Source organism: Alexandromys fortis, unplaced genomic scaffold, assembly GCF_014885135.2.
Source record: "Alexandromys fortis isolate MF-2015 unplaced genomic scaffold, M_Fortis_MF-2015_v1.1 scaffold_28, whole genome shotgun sequence".
Taxonomy (NCBI): domain Eukaryota; kingdom Metazoa; phylum Chordata; class Mammalia; order Rodentia; family Cricetidae; genus Alexandromys; species Alexandromys fortis.
This window is the reverse complement of record NW_026067901.1, coordinates 6,016,850-6,028,145: the sequence shown is the minus strand read 5'-3', so window position 1 is coordinate 6,028,145 and position 11,296 is coordinate 6,016,850. Positions and strand designations below refer to the sequence as shown.

The 11,296-nt window shown below is 42.4% G+C and overlaps 1 protein-coding gene across 1 annotated transcript in view; it reads left to right on the top strand.

The window, feature by feature from the left end:
* Positions 1-1,307: 1,307 nt before the first annotated feature.
* The window catches only part of Pdzrn4 (PDZ domain containing ring finger 4), a 341,120-nt gene continuing 331,131 nt past the window's right edge, over positions 1,308-11,296 (top strand). The window contains 5 exon segments of the mRNA XM_050127841.1: positions 1,308-1,576; positions 1,578-1,753; positions 1,756-1,895; positions 4,287-4,373; positions 6,210-6,317. Of these exon segments, the coding sequence (XP_049983798.1) occupies positions 1,308-1,576; positions 1,578-1,753; positions 1,756-1,895; positions 4,287-4,373; positions 6,210-6,317 (780 nt within the window).

Genomic DNA, 11,296 nt, shown 5'->3' with positions numbered 1-11,296 from the left:
TATTTTTGCTGAAATTTGTTTTTGTAATTTTTTTTAATTTATTAAAGATTTCTGTCTCTTCCCCACCGCCTCCTCCCCTTTCCCTCCCCCTCCCCCAATCAAGTCCCCCTCACTTGTCAGCCCAAAGAGCAATCAGGGTTCTCTGCCCTGTGGGAAGTCCAAGGACCACCCTCCTCCATCCAGGTCTCCTAAGGTGAGCATCCAAACTGCTAGGCTCCCACAAAGCCAATACGTGCAGTAGGATCAAAAACCCATTGCCATTGTTCTTGAGGTCTCAGTAGCCCTCATTGTCCGCTATGTTCAGTGAGACCTGTTTTAACCCTGGCTTTTTCAGACCCAGGCCAGCTGGCCTTGGTGAGATGAAATTTGTGTGTGCGTATGAAACTCATTCTGAGGTTTTTTGCTTACCTCAGATAATTGCTTCTTTTAATCATAATTTATCTTTATTCTTGAGAATTTTATACATGTATACAATGTAAATAATCATTAATCATCTCTATTTTTTCTCTTACAATTCTCCCTGAATCTATAGCAACATGTATTCATCCAAATCTCATGCCTTCATTATCTTTCTTTTTTCTTTTCTTTCTTCTTTTTCTCCTTCTCTCTTTTCTTCTTTCTTTTAATCCACTAAGTTTAATGGTTGCTGCTTGTTATGTGAGTGGGTACAGGGCAAATTCCTAGAGCATGGAGTACCTATCTGTGGGAACATCCTAAAAGTTCAAGGTCCTCCAGTAGTTGCCCCTAGTCCTTAGGTAAGGGCTGGAGTCCTTAGGTAAGGGGTGGAGCGTGAAGAGCACCTCCACAGTCTATTCCAGAATGTTATTGATTTATAACATTGTTTTATTGAGGATCTAATTGACACAAAGAGCCTAATCTCTGGAATCTTTCATCTCTGGGAGGTTTCAAAGTTCTCCATATCAGTACTATGAGGGCCCCAGCTCTGCCCAGGCAGAACACCCCAGAGGACTTGAAGTTCTTGGCTCAGGGGGAAAATAAAGCTGACCCAAAGACCACTGTATGCTCGCCTCCTTCCCAAGGATAGACTTGAAAAACCTCGCATTGCAAAGCCACAGAGACTGGAGTGGGATAGGGGAGGATTCAACCAGGTGGCTTCCATTAGTGTCAATGTGGAGGTCAGAGAACATAGCCAAAACTTGGAAACACCAATCCAAACTTATTCTGAGATCACACACACCTCCCCACAGAGTTCAGCGGCTGTGAGACCGCTACCTCTGGCGCTGCCTGGGGGTGCTTAGAAGAAGAAACGGACACCCCTTTTGGATCTTCTCCTCCCCACCGCTATCATGGGCTTTGCTTTAGAGCGCTTCGCGGAAGCCGTGGACCCGGCTTTCCATTGCCAGCTGTGCAGCCAGGTGTTGGAGGAGCCCGCGTGCACGCCTTGCGGGCACGTTTTCTGCGCCAGCTGCCTGCTGCCCTGGGCGGCGCGGAGGCGCCGGTGCCCGCTGGAGTGCCAGCCGCTGGCGCCGGACGAGCTCTACCGCGTGCTGCCGCTGCGCAGCCTGGTCCAGCAGCTGCGAGTGCAGTGCGACTACCGTGCTCTGGGCTGTGGCCACACCGTGCGGCTGCGGGAGCTGGCGGCTCACGTCCAGAGCTGCGCCTTCGGCCCTGCCAGCGGCTGCAGCCGCCACTACCCAGGCGGCTGCGGAGGCGGCGAGGAGAAAAGGCACCAGGAGATCACGACCCTCCCAAGTGTGGACAAGCGTGAAGGGTCACCGGGGTCCGGGAATCGGCCTTGGGTTGCCCCCTGCAGGCGCTTGGGGAAGACGCTGCGAACGCAGCTCGGCTTGTTGCACGGCAGGTACCAGGAGAAGTTGGCCCGGTACATGGCGCACACACGCAACTTGGTCCGGGACCCGGGAGGCCGCCGCCGGGTAAGCAAAGAGGGAGTGGGCCCCCAAGCGTGACTCGGGTGGACAGAGGGAGTTATTCCCGAGCGGCGAGGATTCCTTCAGGAGGTGCCATCATTTTTCCCAGAGCCGCATGAGACATCTCCCTGACTATGCTCTGCTAGCCTCATCTGCACCTCTGCCCAGAAACATTGCTTAGGGTTAAGGGAGTCGAACTCAATTCTCCTCTGGAGAAGAACTGACAAGACTCTTCTTCCATCCACATTCGTGTACCCCAACTTCCATTCTCTTACCCCTCATCTCTGCCCATCTTTTGTATCCTTGGTCTGTGCCTGAAGCAAATTCCATAAGTAAACCAATTAACTGTGAATGAATTATTTTCTCTGCCAAAGTACGCCTATCGTTTGTTTAACTAGCCTCTCCTCAGTTCAGGGACCTCAACGGATGGTGGTGGTATGGAATCAGGGTGAGATTTCTTTACATCCCTGATTTTACCTCATAATCCCTCCCTCCCTCTTGACCTCGCACATCCCTATTAGTGGTGAGTGTGCATAATGTATGACCAGGGGACTTGTCCCAGGACAAGAATATTTGCCTGCGGTCATACTGGACCCATGATTCCCAGGCAGCAACAACCGTTCCTACTTCGTAGAAGCGGCTGATCCTGAGCTGCGTGCTGCAGCAGCCCCGGGGTGAAGGGACTTGTTCGTCAGCCATAGCTTGTCCTTAGTACATTCGCACAGGTGTCTGATCTGACTGGTCGCTGGCATAGCAAGCAGGGTTTTCACTTGCACCCTCTTTCAAAGAGCTGTTTCCATTCTTCTGCACTCCCTGGGAAGGAGAACAGAGGGCTTCCTTTGGGGGACTGGCTGCTTCCCTCGGACTCCAGTTCTGGCCCTAGGTTTTTGACCGTCCTACCCCTAGCCTGAGAAACACAGTCAATATGGGATAAGTCCCTCTGATGGGGGAGCATGTAAGCAGACAGCTGTGCCCAGCAGACAGATTATACTTGTCTGAAAGCGCCCTTTCATAACAGAGTTCCATGGGCAGTTAGTTAATGGAAAGAATAAAAATAAAAACGTCTGGATGCTATATGAGTTCGCTAGTCTGCTTGTGTACAGGCTAATCTTCGGGTAGATGACCTAGAGAAAGGTACACAGGTTCCATTTGCACCCCCAGTTCAGGTTTCAACGTTGATGGAACGGAACAAGGGTTAAAATTATGGGCTAAACACGTTCAGCATCCGTCAAGCTGTGGTTCTCTGCCAGCGGTTCTCAAGCTGCCTAAAACTGCACTTATTTAATACAGTTCCTCGTCATGTGGTGACCCCCAACCAAAAAAAAAAGAAATATTTCATTGCTACTTCATAACAGGAAATTTGCTACTGTTATGAATCGTAATGTAAACATCTGTTATGCAGAAAATCTGATCCACGACCCTCGACCCACAGGTTGAGAACCACCACCACCACTGTTCCATGCTATACTTTCTGGACTGTTTTTAAAATGCTGCCAGTTGATGATGCTTCTCAAAATTGCTTTCCACCAGCCTGTAGGGGCTGCTGTGGGCTCTGGGAAAACTCCTGGGGTGGGTGTTGGGGGCTGAGGTTGCAGTGGGAATGGACTGAGGTTTATTCCCTCAATGTCAGATGTAATTCCATGTATTTCAGTTCCTCGGATAAGTTAATGTTTGTAGTGGTAATTGCAGCTTATCTTGTCCAGCTATTTATGTGACTGTTGAAATGGATCTTCGCTAACAAACAAATGGCAGATATAATTTTTACTTATTTAAATACTATTGGACTATCCAGAAAGAAAGACACAGCACTCTGCCTAGCAAAATCTCTTTTATTTTTATTCTGTAAGAATGGCGACAAACCCATATTATTTAAAATCAAGACAGCTGCCTTCCGGTAGACCTTGCATTCAGGGCAGCCTGAGTGTTTCTGCTGAGGAGACCTTTATAACTAGCTCAACACTTCGACAGTGAAAATTCACATAAAAATGGCTCTAAGATCCACTGACAGTTTATTTTACTTTTCTGTCACACAAAGATAAAAATCAAGAGCCTTGCTAGTGGAGCCCAGAAATCTGTTTGTGGTTAAGGTGAAGTCAGGTGAGATGCTTGCTCCTGTGGGGAATGCGAATCCATGTAGTCAATTGGAAAATCCTTTTCTCCTCAGGCGCACAGCAGTTTCCTTCAAAGACATGCTTTCTGTGTTCGGGGAGAAAGTTTGATAGAGTCAACCATTCTTAAAACACTTTCTATTTATGGTAAAATGCCACTGTAGCGGTTAGTTTTCTCTTGTATCTTTTTTTAATATTTATTTATTTATGTATGTATACAATATTCTGTCTCTGTGTATGTCTTCTTGTATCTTTTTTTAATTATTCACTTCTCCCCTTTTTCACTCAGGGTGGAGAACGGAAGTCACTCACTGTTGTGCTAAAAAGAGAAGACTATGCTTTGGGATTCAACATAATAGGAGGCAGGCGGAATCAGGTGACTCTTCCGCTAGGACAGCCTTCTGTGTGTGCAGTGGGCGATGGGTCGGGAACACAAGTGATGTGACCCTTAAAGGATGCTTCTCCCCAAATACAAGATTCTTAATGTGGAGCTTCTGGTCCACACTCAGATTTTCATTATGAGAGAATTTGAAAGCAACAATAAATCACCCACAGTTGACCAACTTGATTCTCTCAGTCACTGTCATAAAGGAAAGAGTGTGTTTTGCATTTCATCCATCTTTCTGGGATAGCACCCTGGGCAGAGTTCTGGAATCAATGGCAGAGTACCTGGGTAGACGATTTACATTTGCTACACGAAGTTGTATCTTGTCTGCATATACTTCTGCTCTCAACAGCTTAGTCTTTAGAAGCAAACAGGGCTGGAAAAGTTGACAGCGTATATTGAATGCAGAGTTGAAATAGATTTTAAAAAGATAAAAGTGAGGTGTATGTGTGTGTGCGAGTGAGTGTGTGTTTTCTTCTTCCTCTCCTCCTCCCTCCTGAAATCTCTTAAGCAACTTCATACTAAAAAGAGTTGATGTAATACATTTTCTTTGGCTTTCCAAACCAACTCCTTATTTAAATGGATGAATAATCTCTACTTGCTTATTATACTTACCTAGTTACTTGTTCTTGGAGTACATATTAAGAATTTACATACTGTAGTTACAAAATTTTTTGACATCCTGCAATTGTACACTGCCTTAATTTTGAGCGTAACTGGACAAAGACGGTGAAATTTAATAAAGAAGATCACTTAATTTAACTCTCTGGTTAACTGCTCTGAAACACTCCTGTCTCATATGTCATCTGCTGTTCAAGGACTCATATGTTGTAGGACTATTTGTCTGCTCTAAGCTGGGCTTAGGATGGCAGTGACCTATGCCATCCTGTGTCTTGTATGCAACTAGCAAACCCAGTAATTAAAGGCCACTGTTCTGTTTCTCTCCTGAAATGGTCCCTGTTATTACAAAACCACAGGGTTTTTTTTTTTTCATATTATTTTCATTCTTCCTTCTGTTGGGGAAATTTCCAGTTGGAAATTTTACATTGAGCATTTTATAGAAGCACTTCCTATTCTGGTTGAAGCAGGGCAATTAAAGGGAAATTTTAGGGTTAATTCTATTTATCCTGTCATAAAATCAACTGACTCTTAAGAACGCATAACCTGTTGTTACATGATGACAAACATCTTCCTAAGTAGATCTTACAGAATCATTGGTTTCTTATAATTGGCTAAAATGCTGTGCAGTCAAAGACTGGATATCTGAGGTTTACTTATTCCCTGTGAAACTTGCACCTGGAACCATGTAATGATCAGATTTGAATGGGCCTCTTAGCCATGTGGAGTTGATATTTTGATATTTTAGATTTAAAATCATGCTGTCTCCTAGGTAGTCAGAGCTAGGATTTCAATTTTTTTCCTATGGCTGCATCTAAGCTTTATGTACTAGAGGGTAAATTTGATTTCTTTCCCCTTCTATACATCTGTCTTTTTCTGTCTCCCATATCACTTTATAGGTGAGAGGTTTAACAGTAACATTGCTGATCTCACCTTGTATGTGCCCTTCTCTAAAGCTTTTCGTGTGAATTCAAAATGTACAGTAAATAGATGATCTCGTCAGAGATGCCGGACTTGTTCATTATAGCTGTCATTTTGATTAATGACGAGTTGGCATTAAGTGAGTGAATTCTGTGCCAAATTCCCAGCTAAGAGAGTTGCATGTTTGAGCAGAATTGCCACTGTTACGGTTAGAGAAAAAAGAATCATCCACTACAAAATTTAAAGTTTGTTTCATGTGTTTCTTTCTGCTAACAACTTTTTCTATAGAATCACCAGAAGCAATCAGCGACTGAAGGAATTTATGTTTCGAAAATTTTAGAAAATGGGCCTGCAGACAGAGCAGATGGCCTGGAGGTTCATGACAAAATCATTGAGGTAAGGCTGCAAACAGGTGCATGTTCCTGGATTCAGACTTTGTAAGGTGACACACAAATTGCTCGCCTCCATGTCCTTATCAGAACACAATTTGAGTGCAGGGGAGACGTTGCTGTTTCTTTTCTTCCTAAAAATGTAAAACTCTATGATGATTCTTTGTCAGTTATTACCTGGGGGATGAAAGCACAAAATAGCTTACGTTTCCAGGTGTATTAATGAGCATCTGTATTTTAATACCTTCCCTCCGCTGACGCCAAAGGGACTTCACTGACTTTTATGGAATTCATTTTTATAACATTTCAAAGGGTAGCAAATCTATGCTCGGTAACAGTTTTGATAAGAAAAGAATGCTTTTAAAAGCTTGCGATCGTTATGTGTATGTGAACCCTGGGATTGCATATATGGTGCCTTTATCATCCTTTGGCTTACTCTTGTCTTTTTTAAAGCAAGGCAAATGAAGGAGCATCCTTGCCCTTGTAGGGAGGAGCTGTGGGAAGCATTTGCATATGCACTTGTGTTGTTTTGCTTGGAGCTTATACTGGGAACTGGATTGTGATGACAGAGCTGGAATTACTTCTATCTCCCTCTTTTCTCGATGTTCATACACAGCTGGAGGTATTATTTGTTGTTGTTAACACAAGCAATCAGGTTATTATTATTGGATGATTAATTTTCCATGTACTTATAAAGGTATCAATAGAAATTAAGGTTTATTAGGCGCCTCTGTGTTTTGAAAATAAATCTGTTTATTCTGTAGAGTCACTAGCACCACATTTCTGGACGGGTGGATCCCACTTTTCATTATTAAAATTCTGATGCATTTTAGATTTGCATTTATTGTGTGCATACTAACAAAGTTGAGTTTTGAATGCATTGAGCTAGAATAAGAACAGAAAAAAAAAACACGGTGTCTTGAAGAAAGCTTACTAGACACTTGAAGAGTCAAGGGTTGCCTTTGGGTAGAAATTGTGTGTTTAACTAAATAGGTCTCTATCCTGGAATGTATATTATGAAGCTATCAAAGTGACTTAACTGCGGCAATTTGACTTATTCTGAATGCTTTCAAATGAAAATAGTCAAAGCTGAAAAAGTTTATCGTTGCCTTATGTTCAAAACATACCCAAAATATTGGATGTAATTATTAGCCTAAAGAATGCATGAAAAATATAAGAACTGTACTTGTTAAAATATTCATAAATCACCAATTTGAATAAAGTAGAGATGTTAATATTTGGATTTATTAATGGTTCTTGAGACTTTACTAATTCTCATACAATATTAGTCATAAAATTTGCCATAGTTTAACAGTCAATAACTCCAAAATGCCTGTTTTTGGTATTTTACATTGCACAGAGGTTGATCAAGTTCAAAATCATTGAAGAATAAAGCAAAGTGATAGTCATACAATAAACCCTGGTGATAGGTATTTTTGACATGATTCAAAACAAGCTAATTTTGGAGTCATTCTTCAAAAGTATCCATGCTGGCCAGTTTCTAGCTACTTTTACATCTATCTCACCAAAAATATTTATTTGTGTGTATTAAAAACAAGTTAAATTTTATATCATTAAGTGACAAGATATTACTAGAGTCTGAAAAGATTGAAATACTTTTGACAGCATCAGATACTCCAGGTAAACAAGTTCAGTATGTGCCCAAGAATTAAAACAACTTGTGCTTGTATTTCACAATTGAGAGATACCATAGAAGGCTCTTGATCCTATGAGAAGAGGCCAACATCAATACTTTATTTTCTTTAAGATACCTGGGAAGTGAGTGGGAAGAAGTGGGTGGGGAGGTGTCAAAGTTCACTGCTGCTGTGAGCAATAGCATTGTGTCATAATTTTGTGACCCTGATGGACAACAAGGAGCCTGTAACTCCTGAGTGAGAAATGGTGCAGAATCATCATAGCTTTTTGTTCACATCTGATCCTCCCGCCATCTTCTAGTAATGCCAGTGTTGGGATAGTATTATGTACAGCGGTTACACACTTAATTTTTCGGGATCAGATATTGGAAATGGAGTTTTTAGAGTCTAAGGTAAACACATTGAAACAGAATGTGTGTTGTTGTAAGAGGAGCTACTTGTTTGTTTCACAGCTGCCTGGCAGCTTAGACCCTAAATAACCACACAGACACTGTATTAATTAAATCACTTCTTGGTCCATTAGCTCTAGCTTCTTATTGACTAGCTCTTACATATTAACTTAACCCATTTCTAGTAATCTGTGTACCGCCAAGTGGCTGTGGCTTACCAGCAAAGTTTCAGCATGTCTGTCTCTAGTGGCGCTACATGGCTTCTCCCCAGCTCCTCTTCCTTTCTCCCAGCAGTCAGTTTAGTTTTTCCCTCCTTCCTCTATTCCCTGTGCAGGCCCAAAACATTTTTTTTATTAACCAATGGTATTCACAGCAAACAGACGGGAATCCCACATCACCATGTATGTGCATGTGTTTGTGTTCATGTGTATACTGAAATACCTTCTACTCATAAAGCAGAAACTCATCCTGAACAAAGGCCACAAATCAACTTCATTAGCTCTGTAAGCAGTTCCTACACAGAATGGTTCCCATGTGGCACTTTCCATGAGGTGCTATGTTTGTCACCAGAGGGAAGATCTTTACCAACCAGGAATTCTATTGTCAGGCTGCCAGCTGCATTTTCTTCCAACACAACATGGCATGTTATACCTTCTGCATTCTCTATTATCTCTTGCTATGGCCACTGTGAATTCTCTTGTTATTGTGTACGTTCAGTTAAGGCTTTGGACAGTGGTTTACAGCTATTGAAATAGAAAAATTAACTACAGACCAGGGCTAACCACTTAGAAATATTGAGGCAAATCTATAAGGTACCACTTCAGATCACCACTGCTAATTGATTCACAAATAAGAAACATTTGCAATTTACCTGAGTACCTGTGAAATAGTAGGCAGGTAGATTTTTTTTTTATTTGAAACTATCACTGCAAGCATCAATAGGACAATATCCTTATTGTCTATCTTGTGGTGTCTTTCAACAGCAGTTACATTGTGTATAATAATTGGGAAAAATATTTTAAAAATTGGGTCAACATAAATAAAGAATTAAATTCTGATGAGAAGAGTAACCACAGTTCTGTGTTAGTGAGATGAATGGATAGTTATCACGTGTTTTATTGCTTCTTGAAAAATAGTGTAGTATTATGGCAAGAGCCTGCTTGGACCATGAGGTGAAGGAGAGTTGCTGGAATGCCTACTCTACCTCTTAAAGACAGAATGAATTCATCCTCCATTTCTATGTGTAGTTTCAATTTATACAAGCAAGAAGTTTGAGGAAATCTAGGCCATCTGCTGCCAGCATTCAGTTCTTCCAATTCCTGAGGATGCCAGAGTCTGCTGAAGATGAGGGATGGTAACAGTTTTGGGGTTTATCCACAGGAAAGCTGCAGGCAAGAAGAGTTGCTGTTGCGGGACTTCTCGTTGCTGTAGTGTGGCTGGTCAGAGGCCAGGTTTGCTGTTTGCAAGAAGAGCACCTGCACTTAGCTGGCTGGGAAAGGAGAGTTTTTTTTTTTTTCCTGCTTTTAAATCAAAGCTCACTGTCCTATGACGCTGCTCGTCCATCTGCTAGGGGTCTCGGTTTGACTATGAGTTTATTCTCATTTTCCTATTGCCTTAGAGTTGTTGGCTTTATTTTGGGAATAGTGGCATGAGGCTAAGGGCATGTGGAAGACAGTAGAAGCTATAGATAAGAGACTGTCTCACAACTTTGAACCTCTGAATTTATGTTGAGTTATGGCACAATTATCTCCAACTCTCTGACCCTCAGTGTCCTGCCTTTAAATGGGAAAGATGTGATGAGTAGTGGTGTTGTTTGTCTCTACTTTCTCCTCCAAGCATTCCTTCCTCTTAAACTTGGTCTCACTGAAGCAGGACTGAGAGACAGAAGGAGGAGCTCAGAAGAGGTCAAGAGGTCACACAACATCAGTCTTGGAAGGCCTGATGCAATTCTGTGGGGAGCCTCATTAGGGTTCTTTCAGGGGTGTCCTTATCAAAGAGAACTGGTGCATTCCCAGTCCTTGGCTTCTTTTCTGGCTGCAAGAGTCCTCTCTTGGATGCGCTGTCACCCCTGTGGTACCACTTGCTTTGAGCCTCTCACCAGAACCCAGCTGGTGGTGGCGCTGTGCTTGTGAGCCTCTAGAACCATGAGTTAAATGACCTCTTTTATGTACAAAACAGCTAGCCGTGGATACTACGTTAGAGTGGCAGTATGTGACCTGATCTTGGAGTTGCTTGTTACACTGTCAATGAGCATAGTGTTTTTGTCTTTCCTTGGGTTTCTGCTTTAATAGATGCTGTGTTATTTAAAAAAAAAAAAAAAAGTGTAGGAGGATTGTCATTGAGCTACAGTGTGGTGAGCACTGCATCACCATTTAAGCTTGTAAAACATGAACATCGTGTGATCTTAGAGTGGTAAGTTCCAAGAAAGAACAGGGAGCAGCCACATAGGACTATAGGCTTTGTACACTGGTACGGACTGGGGCTGGAGAGATATCTTGGAGGTTAAGAGCACTGGCTGCTCTTCCAGAGGACTTGGGTTCAATTCCCAGCACTCACATGGTGTTCCACATCCATCTGTAACTGCAGTACCAGAGGACCTGACATCCTCTTCTGGAAAAGAAAAACAAAGCAAAATACATAAAATAACAGCAAATAATCTACAAAACCAATACACACATGAAAAACCTTTACAGAAAGGTCAAAAAGGTCTGACTGTGCTTGGCATTTCCAAACCATTCTGAGTTGTGACTTATTTTAAATAACGGCCAGGTTGAGTTTTGAAGTTTTGACAGCTTGCCTCTCTCAATTATCCTGGCTGTCTGATAACTTATTTCTTACTTGTGTTTTGTCTGATACACAAAGAAAGAGCGGCCTTCAATTCCCTTGCACATGAGTGCTTTGCCCCAGTAGACTGAATATGACGGAACACAATACCTTCATCC